General features: G+C 33.6%; 2 protein-coding genes across 2 annotated transcripts in view; one reads left to right on the forward strand and one right to left on the reverse strand.

The window, feature by feature from the left end:
- Positions 1–12,782, forward strand: part of LOC145680810 (uncharacterized) — a 70,749-nt gene extending 57,967 nt beyond the window's left edge. Inside the window, exons 7-10 of the mRNA XM_081751883.1 lie at positions 2,728–2,850; positions 3,944–4,066; positions 9,957–10,079; positions 12,564–12,782. Of these exons, the coding sequence (XP_081608009.1) occupies positions 2,728–2,850; positions 3,944–4,066; positions 9,957–10,079; positions 12,564–12,592 (398 nt within the window). The 3' untranslated portion in view covers positions 12,593–12,782. The remainder of the gene's footprint in view (positions 1–2,727; positions 2,851–3,943; positions 4,067–9,956; positions 10,080–12,563) is intronic.
- Positions 1–23,076, reverse strand: part of LOC145680809 (uncharacterized) — a 708,231-nt gene that overhangs the window by 438,077 nt on the left and 247,078 nt on the right. The window lies entirely within an intron of this gene.

The raw sequence follows: 23,076 nt of genomic DNA on the forward strand, positions 1-23,076 counted from the left end.
CTATTTGTTTATAAATGTTAATTCTCCTGGTTGTTTCTCACAATTTGTTTTACGAAAGGTTGTATAAGTAATAGGATACTATCTTTTTCAGTTAAAATACCATATATCGCATTTCGTATTTTATTAAGTAAATTGACAAGAGCAACGCAAGTAGGTACTAACCCTTTATACTCTTAAGCAACGAAACTGTAAGAAGAGATTTGATTCCTTGCTTATGAACATCTTAAAATTCTGTTTGGAAAATTGTGTGATCAGATTATTGAATAACAAATTTGTATAAGAAATAAATAGGAAAGATAATATTAATCATAGTAAATGATGCTTGTTTTTCAAAAGTTATATTGAAACTGGGATTAATGAACAACTTAATTTTTAATTCCGCACATGCTATTAAATGTATGTTATTACTCTTAGAAAATGAAAGACAATAAATATTACAAGCATATGCTACGACATTTAAAGAAATATTTGCTTTTGCAACTTCCCGAAACATGTCCGTTGCCATTATGTTCAGTTTTCACTTTCTTGGAACACACCAAAACACAATACTTAGAATCACTCCACACTCAGTTATACAAAATAATCCTAAAATCTAGAATTATGTTGAATTCATTAAATTTAATTGCATATACACTCGTACAACCCTAAAACACACTTCTTCACTCGTATATTACACTACAAAACATTGGAAATTATAGAAATTGTTTATAATTACACTTTTTTAATCTATGCTCTTTACTTTAGAAAGAAGAAAAGACATTTTAGGAACTGTCAATTTTTGTGCAATTAAAGAATAACTTGTGAAATACTTTTTTTTTTTTTTTTGAGAATTGTTTTCTCAATTATTTCAAACGCTTGACCTAACATATCGAGCCCTTGTATTTTGTTTTGTCTTCTTCACCATTAATGTGTTTTAATAGATGCATCAGCTATATAAGCCAAGTATGCTAAAAAAAAGTGTGTATTTTGAATTACTTATTGAAAAATTGTATTATTTGTATTAAAATTGTAAAGAAATTTACAAATGGCGGATACCCCCATTTGCATTTGTTAGTCGACTTTCAGCCCTTGTAAGAAGAAGTGAAAGTATGCTGGAATTGTTGTGTTCCAATAGATTAATTTTTTGATTATTTTCTGTGGCAATTAAAACGCAATTCCTGTAGTTTCCTTTACTCAACGGAAAGACAACCAACGTGTACTCACGCAAAGGCAAATATTATATGGTACCATTTTTTCTATGAACCAATAATACATTCAAAAAATTTACATTTCCAAATGAAACTATATGCAGTAATGGGTTACTTCAAAAAAGTGCGGGGCAACTGTCCCCTTTCCCCCCCCAATCGCCGCCCATGACGTTCTCATTGCAAATGCTGCGACATGGTGCTTCGGCGATCGTAGCTGTTTTGATTCATTACATAGAACACTCGAAAATTGGGAGCACTAACTTACTATTCTAATACGCTGCTGAACTCCTAACTTCAACTTGCTATATGTGGTCATCAATTTCCCATCAGGTTGCATTTGAAGAATACTACTTCCAAATTATTATATTCAATAACACATAATGTATGGCCAGATAATTTTCATATTCTTCCAAAAGACGTCTCTATTCATAATGATATGGTGGAAGAGGCATGGTTGATTACTTAATAATTTAATGCAATTTATCATACTATCGGATTGTTGAGAAATAAGAAAGCTCATAAATAGCTCATCGTTAATGGAAAAGTTTTCAGTGAAAATAAGAAAGAGATGGTATTTAGGTTAGAGACCATTACAGAACTTTGCGTCAAATTACAACTACACATCTATTGAACGTTAATTGCGAAGTACGTAATTTCAAGTTGAAGTTTCTTGAACGAAACTGACAAGGATATTAAATTCAAGTTGGCGGACAAAAATATAGTATAATTTACATAAATCAAAAGGAAAAAAATAAGCAAATTCCTTGGAAAAGAGTCCCTCATTCTTCTTTTTATTCTATCTATTCCCCAGTAATTTGTAAAATCTAGGAATTATTGCCTCAAAGTTGGACAACATATACCAACCTAACTTTGCTGGTATTTAATATAATTGTCAGAATTTCTGGGCACAAAAACACGTCGTGAAATGCGTCTGTTGATTCATGAGCAAATTGTGACCACAGGATCATAGTGCCAAGCCGTGTATAGTACCCATATCCAATGGTGGATTTATGTATATGTTAATCATGCTATAAGTTAGAGCTCCACGATCCAGGCGACCCCAAAAATTTAAAGAAAAAAAAAAGCTGAATGCATATTTCCAAAATACAAGATAAAAAGAAAATAAAAAGTACATTTAACAACAGCGATTTGTATTTATAGATTGAGAAGTTTGATTTTTTTTTAACTACCCTTTCAGTTTTTGCTAAATAATGTAAGTCATAAAATCATAGCATCAAAATTTCCTTTTCAACTAACTAGTACGAACAACGGAAGGCACGAAAGACCTGAGTATAATAAAGTTTCAATCTTCGCAGGGCTTATTTATAAAATGTAACACCTATATGAGATCATGCATGCATACTGAATAAGATAAACAATAATATAGTTGTTCAATGTGACTCAAGTTAATATATTTACTGTTTAATACTTAAAATAATCTTGTTACAGTTTGTCATCACAGTTGTAATTTGTGTATTACATTGCAGTAAATCTTTGTTAAAATTACTGTACAATACAAAGAAATTTTCTCTCGTAATAGGTAATCGCATCTGTGAACCCGGTTATTTTCGATGTAATTCTGGAAGATGCATACACAACAATTGGGTCTGTGATGGGGACGATGATTGCGGGGACAATGGTGATGAATTAAAAAGTATTTGTGGTAAGTTAATCCATTCTTTTCTCTATGTGTTACGAGAATTTTCCTATTTTACTGAGTTTAAACTTAATTTGTTGATTTTTAATTGACTTAATGGTGTTAATTAACTTCTAAATAATATGGATTGGTTAGCTGAAATTAAGGGAAATTTACTAGATTCTCCAACCGAAATCCCTTTTCTCATTATCGTTGCTCCCGTCACTTTAAAAGAGATGAGACAATTTTATATTGTCTTGTAAAAAGCCTGTGTAAGAAGATTGGGTCATTTACCAGATGCCAGTGATGTGTTCGGTCCAGTGATGTGTTCGGTCCAATTCGGTCCAATAAAAAACGGAACAATCTATAACTTGAAGCGCGTAGTATCAAAATCCGCCACATCTAATTTCGCTTAGTTTCGAGTAATCTCGCAAAACATGCAGTGAAGCTCCATATACACGCATACAAAGTCCTATAGTTGAACTAGTTTTTTAGTATGAAATTTTAAGCTTTTAAAAAAAATTCTGTTTCCATGGAATTCCTTTAAGTCAAACATATAACAAGCAATTTTTAACTCAATTTCGGTTAAAAAAAAATGGATTTTGCTGTTTTTGATACTAGGCGCCTCATTTTTCTGTGTATCTGTATTCAAGAGCGTTTGTACTTAGCAATCGAAAGATTTCACTTTAGACTAATATGTACCAATTCAGAATCTCGTAACAGTAATCACACATCAAAGCATGATGATGTTCCAAACTACACTGTGTCTGATAAATAAACAAACTTTTTACGTACAGATAATGGACAAAAGGACAAAAGTGAGAGAATAAATGTATAAATAATATAATTTAATACTAATTTGCCGTTATTTTGCTCATATATATGATACTAATAGTCTTATACATAAAATAAAAGCAATAAACGAATTTATCGTTTTTGAAGGGTATTTAATAATATAACACTTCAAAATGATTAAATTAATATTATTCCCTGTTTAACATAAATAATTATTTTCGTATTTCGTATCAATGTAATGTTGAAAATTGTTTTGTTATGTTATATGACATAAACGTTGTGAATATATATGTTAAAACATTAGGTATGTTTCCTCCCTTAATAGCAAACCACACATGTGACCCAGATTTGTTTCGATGTAATACTGGAAAATGTATTCCACACTTATGGGTGTGTGATGGAAAGGATCACTGCGGCGATAGAAGTGATGAAAGAAAGGATGTTTGTGGTAAGTTTATACATAGTAATTTTTACTCTTTGTGCTAAGCTACAAAGTAATATTAATAATATTGCACATATATTATGAGAATTCCTTCATAGAATGTACCCTCAACGTAGGGAAAAGAGCTAAGCTAAAAGGTCAGTTCATGTTTTGGTTCAATAGATCGTGCTTGCATGTGCAAAGTCCTTTGTCTATCCATTCAACGACATCGTTCACTGCAGGATTGGCGGCTTGTTGGTGGAAATCTGGTAAGAGGATGTTTAATATGTGTCTTCTTCCTAATATATTGGATATACAGGGAAAATAAAAATAAATGGAAATGACCGATAAACTAATATATATATATATATATATATATATATATATATATATATATATATATATATATATATATATATATATATATATATGGCCGGATTTAGGGGGTGAATCGGAGCACGTGCACCTCCCGTCCGTTGTGAAATACACGATCTAAAGTGAGAAGCTAGCAGTGAAAATAGCAATACATTCGGAAAATTTAATGTCATGTTTCCGTTTCGGACTTAAAAGAAAGCGGAGCTTTGCAAAAATATTAGTTGAAGTCAATTTCTCATACACACCACATATGTCTAAAGGCATTTACAACATTTAAATTTGATTCAAATGTAGTGGTAGTTATTGTTGTACCCCCCGTCAGAAAATCCTGGATCCGGCCCTGTATACATACATACATACATACATACATATTGTAAAAGCTAATTTTCTGAGTATATATAGTGCAATGTAGTATAGATATATATATAGTGTAAATTCCATATTGTTTTCTTAGTAGTTATTTGTTTTTAATGCTGAAGGCTTTCTTCAGTTTTTCTTTGTGTTCTAAATCTCCTTGAACAACGTATTGTGACGCCGGAAATACATTCTTTTCATTCCTCTTGGACCACATAGGCTGGATGTTGATTGTATGGTGAGAATGTGCCTACGTGATTATAAGAAGAGTAACACAAGTTCTCTTGAACTCTATGGCTACACAGAAATTTTTACTTTATTATGTTTTACATACCACAGAAAAAAATTTCAACTTTGGGTTTAAGATCTCATTTCGTAAAAAAGATCAAATCTATGTGCATCGGACCGAAAATCAACCTACGTCAAAGAATGCAGTCGTCCAGATAAATATCGTGATTCCTCTGATGTCTTGCGATTAAGAGGGATATACGACGAACAAACATGTTAAAAATAGTATAAGTTTTCGAATACAATTACATTGAAAATGGCACTACTTTGCAAGTACCTATGATCTTAGACACAGGTTCCACTGAACGGCTTCCAACTGTGATTCATTGAATCTGTATTATAAAGAATGGAAGGTAACACCAACTGTAGAAACGATTGTAACTTTTTCATTAAAACGGCTGAAGTAATTTGTATTAAAGATGTAGGTTTCATTTAGAACATTATCATCTTTTTTGAATCTGTAACCAATCCACATGTATTGTTACATGCCTAGACATGATATACTTAAATTTGTACAGCACTAAATCGTGTAACAGACACAAAACTCAGTTTCATCCTCAAAAGTTAAATTTTTAATGAATACAATTACTGTAATTACAAATTTCTTAATTTTTTCTACTATTTCTAGAACAAATATAATAATGCCTCTCATACATTCTGATAAGTTACACATAGAAAAAAATATACTTCTGAGAGAAACACGTAAAGATTTATTTTTTATTTTTTTTCAGATTTTACTACAGATTATAAACAACTAGATTGGCCTTAGTAATATTCTTCATGTCTTATTACTCTATCTCCTTTGCTCTTTTCACTTTTATATGATCCTTTGCCAGTAATTTCATAGATATAGATGCTTCCTTTTTTGACACGATTTCGATCCATATTCTTGATAATCGCCGTTGTGCAATACTTTGTATTGTCATCAATTTTTGTAAACCTTCACATTTTATCAAGAAATCACCACAAATGTGTTTTATCGACAAGTATTGTACTTACTTTTTCACACACAAAATACGAGGATTTGGAACATCTTTGTTAAATCATATACTGTTAGACTTTGATTGAGGTTTTGTGTCTTGCCAAGAAGACATTTCTTTTTTTCTTTTCTTTTCTTTTCTTTCTTTTTCTTTCTTTCTTTTTTTTAGAATCTGTGAGTCGACAACAACAAGAAAAATAGGGCTTTATTTAATTTATTATAGCCTTTGGGAGGAAAGGTTACCATATGTATTGGTTTGGCAATTGATGATATGAAAACGATTCTCGAATGCATATGGAAGAGCGGTTAAGTCACAAAGTATTAATTTTGAAACAAATCAATTTAATGTTCTAAAAAGATACCAAAGCTTCAAAAATGAACAAAATATTATATGTGAAGCATGTATAAGGTATTCCTTAGCTTGTGCACTACTAACCCGTTATAATATTGACAATATAATATAACTCTTCTCACATGAGGCACGATGGTTCAATGGTAGTGCGCTTATGTCTGGTGAGTGGGGTCCAGGGTTCGATACCGACGAAATAAGTTAGTGGTCTACAATATCGTGTCCGTTGGCTTTCTCGGGTACTCTCCTTTACTTTCCCATTCCCATTACACCAATTCTTCTATAATCATTCACTTTCTTTATCGTTGTCTCCCTTGGCCTAACGGGGATAACTGTAGCACGGTAAACCGACTATTTCATTTTCATCAACTACTTCCACTCTTTTTCTTACAAAAATTCATCTTATGAATTTTTTTCTCATATAGACGTCTGCTGACAGGTGCTTTATTGTAAATTCTTCTATACTTTGCATTCAGTCCAACAATTATAATCTAAAATGGTAAATATTTCTTTGTTGAAACACGTTGGGGATAGTAGCTTTAGTATTATGGAATTCACTGAAGATATTTACGAACTTTTTGTAATTTTATGTTTGAAGGCATCTTCGTTCCCCAGGTGCTTACGCATATAATACTAAACGGTGCAGAACACTTCTTTTGTATAACATATTGTATAAAAACCTTATATTCACCTGAAATATGCAAGAAACGACGTTTGGATATCTCTTGGCTCTCATCCGCCACATCTATGTAATACATATCCGTCACTTGATGAACTTGTTGTTTAAATCAGCGAATACATAATTTTCCTGTTGTAGTCACCCATAGCGCAGTAGCTTTTGAAAACATTTTAACAATCTTCCACTAAATACACCTGGTTGCATATTTTTACATTTACCGGGAACCTGAAACATTCGAACCTGAATATGTTTTTCCTATGAAGTGGTACAGTATATGATACCCTTGGGTGTCTTTTAACTTTTTTCTATCCTTGAAAAGTTCTTGTACTCTCTTTTAAACTTCGAAATTTCTCCTCAATTTTTTAAATAATTTCACGTGAATTACTTAATAGGTGAGATACATCTCTAGTACAAAAAATGTGATGTTGATGATCCTGGTGCTTCATATTTATTTGCTTCCAGCTACACTTTTGCCATTTCCCTTTCACTTCGTTGCTAGATGAATCACATGAAGAACTTGTTACATATAACGAAGGGTAATTCACACGTCTGAAACGAAAAGCTAAATTAAAAGCAGCCAACCAACAAACACAGCCACCACATACACACATGCACATGGACATGCGAGCATATGCACACTCATCCACCTGTATACATACATAGGTTACCAAATGACGCATCAATAGGCCTAATTTTAAAATAACAAACATTTTTAAAAAATATAACTAGTTTCTTGAAAGCAAAATATTCTCTGAATGATTTCCATAGATGCTTGGGGTTGCGGTAGCTCAGTGGTAGAGCGTTCACCTCTGATGTATGGGGTCCCTGGTTCGACCCCAGCTTGCGCTAAATGAACTTTGTGGTGGACAAACACCGTGTGCGTGGGTTTCCTCGGAGTTATCCCTTTTCCTCCCACTTTCTTCATTGCACCATTTCATTTATTTTTCATCATCACCGTCTCCTTTAGCCTAACCGGCATAAGAGTGGGATCTAAAACAAAGATTTCATTTCAGTTTTTCCACAGATGATTATTATTCTTTTTATTAAATGAATAATCTGTGAAATATTGAATCAGTTGCATTAAGGAAATTTTAGGTTTTCTTTCTTTTCTTTCTTTTTTTTTAAAAAAAGAAAAGTTTCAAATCAAAGTGATAGTTAGCTTAAGCTTGTCACTCTAAGGATAATGATGTCCCTCGGGGAGCACACAGCCTGGGGAAAGAATTTGGAAGGTAGCTACCAGTTCTATCATTCGACAGGTGAGGCTAAGAAAAAGAAAACTCATGGATATATCTACCTTCTTTATCATAAATGAACTTGGTTTAAGTAAATATTTTTGTAAACTTTTAGAATATTAGCATTAGTATGGCATTCCGAATTATTCAATGATGCATCTAGGAAGTGATAGATATAGAGACCTATTGTACCTTATAATATTTTTAAATGTATTGACGTTATCCAGAGCAGACTAGGTATCATCCCAGCACTATCTCGTCCTTCATCTGTTAATCTGTTGGAACAATAACAAACCTCATACCGGGTAAGTGAATCTCATTGAATGCTAATTGTAAATTATTTTTATAAGCCACGCGCCTTCTCATGTTTGAGCGACAGAAACGATCATAGTGGTAACTCAAATATGTCAATACAATCAACTTACCTGCTTCTATTCTATCTAGCTCCTCGTGTGTTCCATCCAAAATTTCACTTCATCCCCTCTCTTTCTGACTTATCACTTTTGATATTCACGTTGCCCTCGAAACGTCCATGCTAATTTTGATTCAAGTACACAATGAATACACTCGTTTATGCAAATGAACAAGTTTTCTCTTTTAATTCGTACCTTGTAATTTACTATTGAAAAATAATTCCTGTGGAAAACATGTTAAATTGCAACTGGAGTGACACCTGTTTTTGCACACCTTTAATTCAATGCATATCTTAGGGGCGAATATAAGTCATATCGTGAAGGACTCAACTGTTTTTGCATACACACGTAAATGTTAGTCTGAAATGTCTGATAATACACAGTATGCTACCGTTCTTGCAATATGTGATAGAACTGAGTCGATTGTAAATAATTATAGAGGAAAACGGCTTAATCAGGCATAATCTTATTTTCCTCAATTTTGGACTTAACCGATTTTGCACCCACCTGTGGATTCTCTACATGCACTTCAGGATTTCTCGAAGTTTCTCCAAGTTCACTCATATTGCTTGTTTCTAATATACTTACAAGTTATTGGTTTTCTCCTTTATCCTTTACTTTACTTTGCATTCTTTCTTATTTTAGGGAGATGCTTTAGTATCCCACCCATTCTCTACTGAACATGACTTTACAAACTAACTTTGCTATTTCGCGCTTATCTTTTTTAACTTTATGATGATTATCTAACTGTAAATTTTGATTTTATTATTATTTATCTTCAGAATATCTTTAGTTGTAATCTTGTATTCAAACAACTAATTTTTTATATTGAATTATTATGATAATTTACTACGATCTTTTGCATTCCAATGTGTAATATTAGACAAGGTTGACTATAAAGCTTTAATTTTCATAGTTCTGTAAATGGTATATTATGAAATTGACTGTTTTTATTTTAATCTTGTTTTATAAATCAGGTTGAATCTTGTAATTTGTATTTATTAACCTTCTGACAAGGGCTTCAACCTCCTAATATGCATTCTATACTACAAATTTTCTGGTCTCTTTAAAATGAATGTATAATAATTTCAACATACTGCTGTATTTTTGCCTATAAGCTGTTCACATCACTGAAAATAAAGTATATTATTATTATTATTATTATTATTATTATTATTATTATTATTATTATTATTATTATTATTATTGTTATTATTATTATTATTATTATTATTATTATTATTACAGAATCTCACGTCTGTGGAGATAAGTATTTCCAATGCACTTCAGGAGGTCAATGTATCAACAAATTATTTGTTTATGATGGAATAAGACATTGTAGAGATGGTAGCGACGAGAATGCTAAATGTGGTAAGTGATCACACACACTAATCTATAATTTGAAAATAATACATTTAAACATGAAGGCGAAATGTGGTATTTGACTAAATTACAAGGTAAAAAAAAGCTTATATAAATTTTTAGAAACTTTCGTTATGAGATACATTCGATGCGTGATCTACGCGAAATCACTCATTCACTTCTTCAGTTTAACAGTTTGTAAAGAAAAGAACAAATAGTAGTTTAAATTAAGGATGTTCGTTCTGAATATTTCCATTAAACACTTCCTATATCCACCCAGTTATCAATGTTACTGTGCTTTATCTGACAATTGCTAATATAATTGATAATATAATTATACAGATTACTATTAATTAAATAAAAATGCCAAGAGTTTGAAGTACGTAAGATATGTGGTTTAGGAACATACAGACAGTGGTATGTTAGGCAAACTCCATACTACATGAGGGATGTTGTTAGCGTATGATTATGTGGTGCGAGCACGACGAGAGTGTAAAGTGCATTGGGTATGTTGCGAGGAACGGTGCCCATATTGATGACGGTCTACAAGAATCTATCAAACCATATCGGCAAAGGGTACCAGTGATCAGAACATTCTTATTGATAAGTTTCATCGAACATTAATCAGATTTTAACTCAAAACCTTAAGGTTAATCCGATGCAAGTGACGAAGAAACTCAACAAACACTTCCACAGTATCGACTCCGCCGCGAGTATGGTGGTATGAATTCACGGAGTCAGGTTAAACGATCAATCCAATCATAAGGCACCCTCATGCTTTAGCACGACTCCAATAGTGTGGCGAACATGTAATATTGACTTCTGATGACAGGAAAGATGTGGTATGGTTAAATGAATCATTATTCAGCTTAAGTCAAACCACAGACCGGGTTTACGTATGGCGGGCGCCAAAAACCATATGCTTCGCAATGTATCTCCTCAACATGAAACTTGGTGGCGACTCTGTGACACTATGGATCGCAATACTCTTATTTTCAATGGTTCCTATTCTGACGCTTACTTGTCGCGACACTGCCCATAATAAACATTGTATGGCATCATTAACATCCCTTTGGTCCAGATGTTGTTTCCAGGTAATAAGTCGCATACCATGATGATAATGCACCCACTCATACAGTTGGAACGGAAGTAGCGTGGTTATAGAACATCAAGATGAAATTATCCAAGCCTACTCAATTCAAAATCTGTTGTCCGTTTCAAATACATGAATCTTGCTTAGATATGAGTCTCGTTCCTTTCTGACTGAACTTGAGAGATATAGTGTACTGCGTAATATTCCAATTGGTATCATTCACGAACTCTATGGCTTCATTTCACTTCACAGCAGAGCTGTTGTGAAGAAGTAATATGATCCATTGAACATTTTAGTTCTAGGTAAGGTAAACTTTTCAGTAATGTGGTAAGCAATTTCTAATGACTAGGATTTTGTTTTATTAACCTGCGAGACCTAAACTAAAGATTGAGATTTTGAAAGGATATTTATCAGTGGACTCCTTTCTTAGATATAAGGAAAACCGTTCTCTGATGAAGAAAAAGTCTTCTGCTTTTTGTTGTAAAATTAGCTGGCGTCGTTAATATATTATGATCATATACACAGTTTATTGCTATCTTACATTTTATTTAAATAGCATGTGAGTGTTTGTGTATCAAACTGGGATGCCAAAACGCTTTTGGAAGACACCAATAAATAAACCTAACCTAAAATCATTCTTGAATTCCTGAATACAGAATACTAACATGTAAAGCACAGATATCGAGAAAACGTGCGATATTCTACACTTTACGAATTAATATTCTGCACACTACATTTTTTACTATTTTATCTCAGGAATAAACTATACCAGAGCAGATGTACTTCTGTTCCTTTAATGATGTTCCCTAAAATGCTACGGAATATAGTCTCACACATTGGCAGATATTTAATGTTGTTATATAAGGTTGAGAATTTTCAGTCTTGTACTCGCATTACCATTTATGGAGTGTTTTTTTCTTTGTTTCTGAAAGATGTCCCCGGTCTTGTATCAGAAAGTAAGCCCTCAAAGAGTTGTTTAATATCAAAGTACATAGTGACGCTCATATTGTGATAATACTTAATTCTTTCTTGATACCAGACCCTTTTTTCATCCTTTCTCTCCATAATATACCTGTAGCTTAGGATTGTTTGCTCAAAGAATCAGAGCAGTAAATGACGAATAAATCATTTAATTTCTCTGAAACTGAATTAACTGAAGTTTCATATAAAATAAATTGCTTACTAAAACCATGCAAAAAATAACATTTGTTTGTGTTTTACCGCTGTGTGCAGAAAAGATTTAGCAACAACAATTATACAATTGAATATTTTTCATTTAAATGAAGAAACAAGTATTAAATTTCAGTGTAAACTGTTTATGCGTTGGTTGCTTCTAGTATATATAATATATTCCTTTTGTATAAGTATTAACAATCTTTGTACTTCTATTCTACTTTCAGATCAGTCGAACACAAGAATAAATGGATAGGAATATGATACATACATCCTGATTGTAAATGTGTCCTAAAGAAAGCATTTGAAATTAACTGCAATTTATTAAATGGTGTAAATTAAATAGCTGATATTTTTAGTACCTTTTATATGAATAATACTTTTTTGTTACAATGGAATAACTTTGTGTTATTTTGCCTTACAAAATAAAGCCTAAAAAGTACATTAACATACTTCTCTATGATTAGAGTCCCATTTTCTTACGCCAGTAAACATACAATGCATGGAGGATCTTAACTTGATTATCACCGTGAATAAATACATACTACTTTACATAGTCCTTAAGCAGAAAGATCTTTTAATCTTCTGATAACAATTTTTCACAGTTTTGGTGAGCACCTGAGGCACTATGTAGCAATCGTAAAACAAGAAAATAATTTTCCTTGTCCCGGGCATAGAGTTCAGATTGTCTTGTTGGGAGGTAGACACCATAATGGTTACACCAGCGCTTTTGTGTAAATGACATGATACGAAATTCTTTATCCATACTATTTTTACTTATGTCATCCTCTCCCTTTCCATGTATTAAATTTGAACATATTTTCCTTGAACCGCTTCAAACGGTGGATTCTTGTCTTGGTGAAGCGGAACGAAGAGTCATCTTTCCATCTGCATGTCCTTTTGCTACCCTCTTCTACGAGGATGGTGGAAGTCTGAGTTGAGGATGATCAATGTGCAATTTCCTCGAAATTGAGCTAATAGGTGCAATGGGTTAGGATTGAATCACAGAACAGTATGTCGGTAGTTCTATTTCGGAAATGAACCCTATAAGTGTATAGTCCCCCTTCTTCGTTTGTCATTCACTATATCCCAAGAATTTCGATCCTAGGTGGAATGAGGCCCCTGATTTGTAGCTCAGAACTTTCGTCCGAGTCAAAATATCACTTTTGGTAACACTTTGCAAACGAACTGCGGTGGGTGTGGTTTTCTCACGCTCTTCGAACAAACAGAGTATGATGTTGTGTACCAAGAATGTTATAAAATAGAGGATTTGCCGATATGTATCCATATTCTATTAAATTAATGAAGCCAAAAAACATAAGAGCATCGGCAAGTCCGATTGCCTACTCTCGTTTTCGCCATCGTCTGATTGGCTACTTTTGTTTCCGCTATGATTGTTGGCTCAAAATATTGCAATCCTATTTTGCGGAGAGGGCAGAGTAGGGTGGTGAAACTGTGACGTACGGCTTCAAGATTTTGTTGTAAGGGCAGATCCTCTATTTTATAAGATCCTTGGTGTGTACAGTGGAAAAATGTAGTTCAAGTTATTCAATAGCCATCGGTACGCATTTTAGTGTTTTGTGCAGTAAAACTTCGTTAGATTAATGAAAAAAACTATTATAAAATTAGAGAATACGTGTATTAAGTCGTATTAACGATTTTCCTTTATTATATAAAATTAATAAGCATGTTTTGATACTGGTGGAAGAGTACAGACATTAGTGACTTGCCCGCGAAAGGAAGAGTATGTGACAGCCGCCGTCATGGAAGAAGGATGTAGTTAAGTGCAACCGAAAAGAATCGAGTTAATAATACTTAAGTACTTGTAAATCCATGTAAATATATATATTTTAATTTTGCTTAAAATGCTGTGAGACTATCTTTCGCCCAAAATTTCGAAGTGATAGTATCTAATTGGTTTATATAATGTTATATAAAACATAGTTTTGTGGATCCTTGCCTAGGAGTGCTAAACCATGCGGTCATGCTTATCCAGAAAAATGAAAGGTTGAAACATTTCATCACATCTTTAACCGAAATCTGCCTCAATACTGAAATAAACATTAAAGCAAACTCTGAGCTTGGAAAGAAGATGCAGGAGTCTACTTGATAACTCTCCTCCCAATCCTTAACTACTAGTCCGTCAGTTACACCACCAAAAATGAGAAAATAACATCACAAAGAGGGAGGAGCTGCAACCAGTATAAAATTGTTCAACATAGTCCCAGCAGTGAAAAAATGCATGTTGCCCACAGTGAATCGGTAGCTTTCCCAATATGGCAGCCAAAAACAAAATGGTGGCATCAATTCTTAAAATGATCATAATTCTCTCAAATAACATGTTTTTTTTAAAGCTTTGAAGTTCAATTACATGGTTTTCTGGTTTAAGGAATATAAATTTTTTACAAAATGCATTGACTGGTTTTATTGTATGTTAAGTACATAAAATTTACCAAAACACAATAGATAAAACAATAAATTGACTCCAAAACTCTACGTTTATTTAATTTTCTTACATATTGCGGAATTGTGTGTAAATTAGATAACGTTTTTAACATAGCTAATATGCTTGATGTAGATATAGCCTGGAATCTCCAAATATAGTATTTTACAAATAATATGTACCACATTAGTAGCACCTTTATTTTAGTATAATCAGGAATGCAAAATAACATATTAAATGTAGTTTTAACGCGGTAAGCTAAGTCTGCTGAAAATGTCTCTTAATCTTCCAATATAAATTCCAATCTCCAGTTTCACTTGCAAATATAACGTTAATAAAACTCCAACTGACCAAAGCAGTATATATATATATATATATATATATATATATTAAGAGTGTATATATAGGGTGTTTCAAAACAACACGGACAACGTTTGGGAAGTGGTTCCTGTCACCAAGATAAGACAAAAAGTATAGACCAACTTTGGTACACAAGTGCCTCCTGTCAGAGTTACAGGCTATCGAAAACATGAAAAATGAACTTTAAATATCAATAGCTCCAAAACTATGAGACCTACCGTAATCGGGTCAAGACTTCACTGAGGAACTAATATGTGCACTATCCAAAAAATACATGTTCCAGAATTCTAAGGTAGTCACACAACAATTTGTATAGAGGGAGTTTGACTACGGACATATAATTTGAAGTACCCACCAACAACTTCCATAAAAATTGATGCGGAAGTGCCACAGCATTCTGAAACGGATATTTGGATAGGGTACATACTAGTTCCTAAATGAAGTCTGGATCTGACTACGGTAGGTCCCATAGTTTTGGAGCTATGGATCTTTAAAGTTCACTTTTTCATCTTTTCGGCAGCCTATAACTCCACAAGGAGCATTTTAGCACCCAAATCGGTCTATATTTCCTGTCTTGGTGTCAGGAATCACCTCCCAAACGTTGTCAGTGTTGTTTTGAAACATCCTGTATGTCTGTGTTACAGTTTCGCCCTGTGTAACTTAGATATATACTCTTAAAATATATATACTGCTCGGTCAGTTGGAATTTTATTAGTGATCTTGAATTTTCCAAAACTACAATGAATACTTTATAGTGTTAAATGCCAACTCCACAAGACTGAGGTAACTCATCCGAAGCTTGGCTTAAGGGGATGTTATACCTTTTGCCACTGGTTTCTCAGTCCCCATAAGATAACATGTAAACTTTACTTCATGAATATCTTACGAAATATGGTACGTAACAACTTAAAATTTTTCATATGTATACAGAAAAGCAATAGAAATGAAATGATAGTTTCAATTTCACGCTTAATGACGTAGATCAAGAGTAATGAACTTTTGAAAGTAACATTGTAATGGACTATATATTGAAGGTTATGTGTTCCAATGTGATCTTTTCGAACAGATGTCCTGCTGACAGGCAGGTATTTCTCTCCCCCTCTTAAGTCCTTTTCCAATGGGTGTGGTAGAACGCCGCGGGATGCCACCCTCATCCCATTTCTTTCCTCCGTTTCTGCAGAGCGGATAGATTTTCTGTAAATGTTACAAAGAAAGAATATTTGCTTCCAAGACAATTTGAAATATTTGCTTCTTGCGATTTCATGCTGTATGATGTATACTGCGAAAGCAAAGATCAGGTAGAGAACGCCAATTTCTTCATTACTAGTAACTCTAGTTAGATAATTATTGCTAACCACTAATTTCATATTAGTACGTTCCAACTCTTTGTAATAACACTGCCTCAACAATAGAAAATAGGAGAGAAGAGGAGGATGAACAATTTGATACAGATCATGGTTGAAATTAAACTTTCCTTTGCAGCACTAAGTTTGTGTGAGACGTTTGCATGTATACAAACTACAGAATTCCATCTAGTAACTGGAATTTTAAATTCGTGACAGGTAGTTACTTCTACTTTCTGGCAACATTAGCTATTCAACACATATTCTTCTGGATGTAATAAAAAAAATCAACTTTACTTCAAGCTAAATTCAACAGATTGAAACGATGGATTGAACCCGATGAACCAACTTTCCCATGAATAAACATATATAGGTAACATTCTAAAAAATACAATAACCCTTTCCGTTGTCTGTCTAATGGCTAGCTCGCGCACCTTTGGATCACAGATCTCGTTTTCGATACCCGGCGGAAGAGCCTTGAAATATCAACAGATCACTAAGGACTCGGATTCCACTGAAGGCTCACGTCTCTTATAACATCGGTAAAGAAAAAGACACTAAACTCTAAACCCACCAAACCAACCAAGCTAATGAAGAACGGACATAGTAATGCCACTATAATTTAGACTACGTGAACGATTTTTTAAAGTTTTCATTATGGTAATAAATATAAGTGGAACTAGGGCCTCGAACATTTCTAGATCTTGTTACTCGAAAATAAGTAAATATAATATATACACATGGTGTTAGGAAATAACTTCGGGATGTGAATCCTCGGACGAAAACATGAAAAAGCCTATAGACCAACCTTGGTGCTGTACGACGCAGTCCCACATTAGTTTCATTAATAAAGTTTATATAGTAGTATATTTAAATGTTATCATTAATTTGCATGTCAAAATGGAAATGGTTTTCTTTATTTTCAAATATTATTTATATTATTAATTAACTTAGAATCATATTTATTTTATTTCCTAAGTATTGGTAAGATTCAAGTTTATATCGAGAATGTAACTATAGATATTGGATTTCGTATATAGAAAGATAGACTCTAGTGAGTTAGTTTTTTTTAAAAAAAAAAGCAAATTTGTAGAAGACAACTAAGCTCCAAAAGGTCAGTCACCTATGCTTGGCCAGCCTAGCCAACTATATTGTGAGTTGAAACTAAAAATTACTGTTTTATTTCTGTTAAGCAGCTATAAGAATACTGTATAGAACTTAAAAAAAACATAAAACACCCTGAGTTGTAACACTACCGAAAAGGCGACAGAAAGTCGGATAGTTGTCTATTGTCAAAATTTAACACATAGATATAAAAACAGAAGGACAAAGAGGTGTGAAAATTTAAGGATAACCGCCGATTTCACAAGAATTCTAGCTGGCGTTGCGAATCTAGCAAAACAGGCTGTGAATTCGTTCCAGGTTTACCAGATGAAGCAGTTTGTAATATCAAATAATAATAATAATTAAAATATGTAGGAATTAGTGTGTTTAAGAGTCAATTATGTATTGGAAAGCTACGCGTACCCCTATTGTTTGTTTTACCTTTTCCGTCCTTCCGTATATCGTATCATAAAACTTTCTTTCAGCCGTGAGAAAAAAAAAACAAGTACTATCTCGTATTGGAGGGTGGAGTTTTGGCTTTCTGCTGGGGACAGACGGAACTGGGAATCCTTACCCTAAGAAATTGTTTCAAATAAAGTTAATAGAGGATGACAACTCCATACCACATATGTATATGGTAGTAAAGATATGTATATACTTGTAAGTAAAGTAGATGTATGTTTAATTTCATTCTATAATTAATAATTTGTAAAATTGTCATGCGGAAGCAGAAAACTCCGAACTATTATGGTTGTCCGCGACATTGTTAATTCTTTCCGCTAGAGGGCTCCAGTGACTAGACAAACATAAGAAAAGAAAATGTCAGGTGGTGGAAAACATATTAACCGACCTATTTTAAATGCAAAATTTTAAGGTTATATCAGAAGGGGACTATAACATATTTGGTATCTAATTAAAGGCCAAAGAATGCAGATTTTAGTGCTTGATTCGAAATTAGGTGACAATCTATAAGAAGTGAATTATTTGCGTATAAAGTCAATGTAAATAAAAATAAGCATACTTCCTTGCAAAGTTCCGTTAGCAGGTAGATAGACAATAGAAAAGGTTATCTCTATTGAAAAGCGAGTAGCTTTGAGGCGAAGCACGACTCTTGTGCGTCAAACCCCTTTTACAAAACCGAAATTCTGGAGAAGAACAAGGCAGTTGGCGTTTAGATCGGGTCTGTGAGGTTGCTGCTCGTGTGAAAATAGTTATTTTCATCATGAAATCTATAGATTCAACAGAGTTAGTTGAATTGGAAGATAGGTGCATACATTTATTTTCAAAGTGAACTTAGTTAAGTGCGATAAGTTGCACCATTGGTGTTCAAAATAAGTTAACTAAACTGTGTCAGTTTTCTAGACTATATGCATTTTGAAATCAAATCTGACAATACTGGTAACGAATACACACATCTTACTTATGCAGCAACAAACCATTAAAATATATATAGAGAGAGAGAGAGATAGAAGTGCAACTAAAACCAAGTTTAAAGTAGTTACAAAGTGGTGGACTTAAAGTTATAATCAGGCACCAAGGACGTAATCTACTTTAGGATGCTACGGAAACCGTTCTAAAAGAATACTATCAACATGAAAGAATAGACACTAAAATTGTGATTAACGCTGTGAAGTAACGGACACACCTACCTGGAAATTAAAGATGAAGAACTGTGCAATAGATACAAATACATATTATTATTATAATATTTTTTTTATTATTTTAGTTCAACTGTGAGCATATCTTATATCGATATCAATTAAGTGTTGTGGTTTAAGTGATTAAGTGTTGTGTTTTTAATAAAAGTGTTTATTAAACTACATGGAGTTATCACCTTCCCTAACGGAATTTCGGCTGGTATGGTAAGTACCAGAATAATTTGTTTGTTTCTTGCAGGTTTGCTGGATTCCATGTTCTTTAATATCAGATGTTCGAAACTAGTAAGGTAATCACACACCTATTCTTTGATAAACCAAGGTGGCAGATAATTCATGCGTAAGTCCACATATCAAAGAAAGTCCGAAAGGGGCTACAGGACTTTAAATAAGGAACTCACACTTACAGGAATGGCAGTATAGAAATTATATAAAAGATTTTTTTTTATCTTAGCTCTACCGACTTTTATCTAAATTTCAGTAATTTCTATTATTTTATTTGGCATATCTTTTGATTTTCTTTAAATTTGAATGATACAACATTCCTGTAAGAAAAGGGGTAGTAAGAGAGAGATTTACATATGAATTTAATACGGAGATTTCTCTTTTCTTCCCCTGCACTCCACATAAGTTTGGCTTCCCAGCGTAAGGGCAATTACTACGCTTTGTGCATAGTTATTTTACACATTAGTTTGGCACCCAGCGTTGTAGCAATATTATATGCTAGGATTACAGGCAAAGGCGCCGTACAATCACATAATTTTGGCGTTAATGAGTGAGTGCTTAACCACGTTGATCATTTCTTTACTTAAATGTTTGAACACCCTACGTGTTTAGCAAGAAGTGTGCAGGTTACGCACTGTTGTTCACATCCTAGCGTATAACCGAGTGTGTGATTACTTAAAGATTAGTAAAATTTTTCGAGTAATGAATTTATTTTGTCCCAAATGCTTTCCAAATCATAATTGATATAAAAGTAAAATGTGTGTAGAAATGTGTTTATATATAATACTTAAGAAGTTGTAAACTTGAAGGGGGAAGATAATTTTATAGAGATAACAGTTAGATAAAATAGAAATTCTTTCTTTTTTATTAGTGAATTCATTAGATTAATTAGAATTGGTGGTTTTGACTAGGCTGAAAAGCAGAAAGATGAATGAAGAACTTAGAGATTTAAAACAAGCGCAAAGTATGTCATATACAGAAGTAGATCAGGGAGATGAAATTCAAGTGAGAGACGAAAACATAGAAGTAGGTAATGAGACAGATGGGATAGGAGACACAACTAGGAGTTCATCAGACCCAGTGTTGCAATTCTTGATGCGAATGCAGCAAGAACTAAATTACAAAATTGATAAATCTCAGCAAGAATTAAATAGTAGGATAAATAGATCCCAACAAGAGTTACAGCGTGAACTGAAAACCGAAATTAGGAAAGAGGTGCAAGAGTTAGGCTCTAAACTAGCACAAACTCACCAGGAGTTAGATAGTAAAATTAGTGCATTGTCTAGTAAGCTAGAAGATACAAATGAAGAGCTGAGAAATACAAGAAGGGATTTAGAACATTCGCAGAAAGAGCTTGAATCTAGGCTGTGTAGGTCACTACAAAATACAGAGCAACAACTACATAATGATATAGAGAACACCGTACAACAATTAAATGTAACAGTAAATCAAGTTTCTGAAAATTTAGACCAGACAGCTAGAAATTTAGAAGAAGTTAGAAATGATTTAGGAAATAAGATAGGATCTTTAGAAGAGCAAGGTGATAATATTATTGGTCATGTTGAAAGAAATCGGGCAGAAGTGGAGACAAAATTAAGTGATATAATTGATGTACACGCGAATGTAACTGATGAATTAAGAAACACTATCGAGAGTGTAGATTCGAGAATAACCGGAAAAGTAGAGGCCATAGAAGAAATGATTTCTGCCAGACTAAATATCATTGAGTCAAATCGCGTAGAAGTCTCCTCACACACTAGCATTCCACCAGATCAGGCTATGCCCTCATGTTCACGTACTATTCCTAATGAAACAATTTCGCCGAGCATAGCACCACCTGCATCCTCTGTTTCACCACTCGATAATCAGACAGCACAGTTGTCGACATTCATGAACTCTTTTATTCATCGTGATCTAAGCCTACCAAATTATCAGGATACAGAGGACGAACCACAAACTTATAACTTTTTGCTAGACTTGGACAATTACTTCGCATTAACAGGTGTACCTAATGAAGCACGTTTGTCATTCATTAGTAGAACGTTAAAAGGGCCAGCACTTTCGTGGTTCAAAGTCATGCGTCAGAAAATTGTTACGTATGAAGAGTTTGTGATTAAATTTAGAGAAACCTACTTAAGTCAGGAAAGATTGGCTACACTAAGAGCTAATTTGTTAACAGTTCAATTCGACAATAAGGTCCATAAAAATCCTTCTGATTTTCTATTGAACATCCTACATCAAAATTCAATATTGGATTCTCCGGTAGACGAATCTTGCTTATTGAAACTCTTACCGAGAAAACTTCCAGTATATATATTTAGGACATTAGTGGCTTCGAAACCACAATCTCTTACAGATTTACTCGCGATTGTGAACGAAGTACAGGCAACTCATTACGACCGAGACAGATTTCATCCTCGTAGAAATATGAATATGTTGCAAGTGTCCTCTGAGAGGGTAGACACACATCCTCGTAGGAATAATAGAAGGAATGTCCCTTACACACGAGGACCGCAACAGAGAGACAATAGAGGCAATAGTAATGAGAGCCCAAATTCAGGTCATAACGGGAGAAGGGAAGTAGGTCAATCACCCCGTAATGAGGCTACCCTTCACCTGAAAATAGACAAAACCACAGGGGACAGCGAGGTTCGAGAAGGGGAAATAACAGTACACGGAATGGAAGTAGAAATCAAAACAACTACATTCCGGAGCAACAAATACAACTGCTAGAAACCTATCATAATAGCGAAGGACAAGGTTACCAAACTAACCAAAATGCACCCAGTGTGACAGGGGGTCCTCATTATAATAACTGATGCTTTCCAGCACATACAGCGGGAAAGTTGGATGTAGCACTTGTGAATAGGACATCTGATATTCAACAGACAAATAAAACCCTGTGTGTGCTCGCAAACAATAGTTCTGACTTGGCAGACGATAATGAAACATATGTTAAAAGTATTGATGAGAATGAAAATAAATGTGTAAAATGCGAAGAAATAAATAGTACTCAAAATTTTGAAAGTAATACTAAAGACACTATTTCATTGTTATTGAAAGATGGTAGAAAGGTAGAATTAGAGAGGGAAACATTTAATGAGGCAAATGGGTTTTTTGATAATCTGTTAGATACAAAAGACGACCCAGTTGTGAGAAACAATGTAGTAGTTTTACCAGAGATAAATGTAAATATTTATGCTCAATCTGTAAATGCATTATTAGATTCTGGAGCAAGTATATCCGCAATAAATAACAATTTATTTGAAACGATACTAGGTAGCCAAACACAACCACCATTTTTAAAAGCAAATAACATAAAAGTTACATCAGCGTTTGGTAAGAAGATAGCCACGGTCAAAGGTCAAACTCTTCTTGAGGTTATTGTACAGGGGAAAACTTATTATACAGTTGGCATCATCGTAGAAGGATTAAATAAAGATGTGATATTAGGATCCATTTTTCGTAGAATCCGCTGCTATTCTAGATTATTCAAGAGCGCTGTTGATATTACAAAGACCCCACTATATTGAAGTTAACTTTAGAGATCAAGAAATATCGAGTGATGATTTAGTTCTTAGACAATTAGAGGAATCATTGCAAAGTGGCA

Source organism: Thermobia domestica, chromosome 3, assembly GCF_964235325.1.
Source record: "Thermobia domestica chromosome 3, izTheDome1.hap1.1, whole genome shotgun sequence".
NCBI classification, from domain to species: Eukaryota; Metazoa; Arthropoda; class Insecta; order Zygentoma; family Lepismatidae; genus Thermobia; species Thermobia domestica.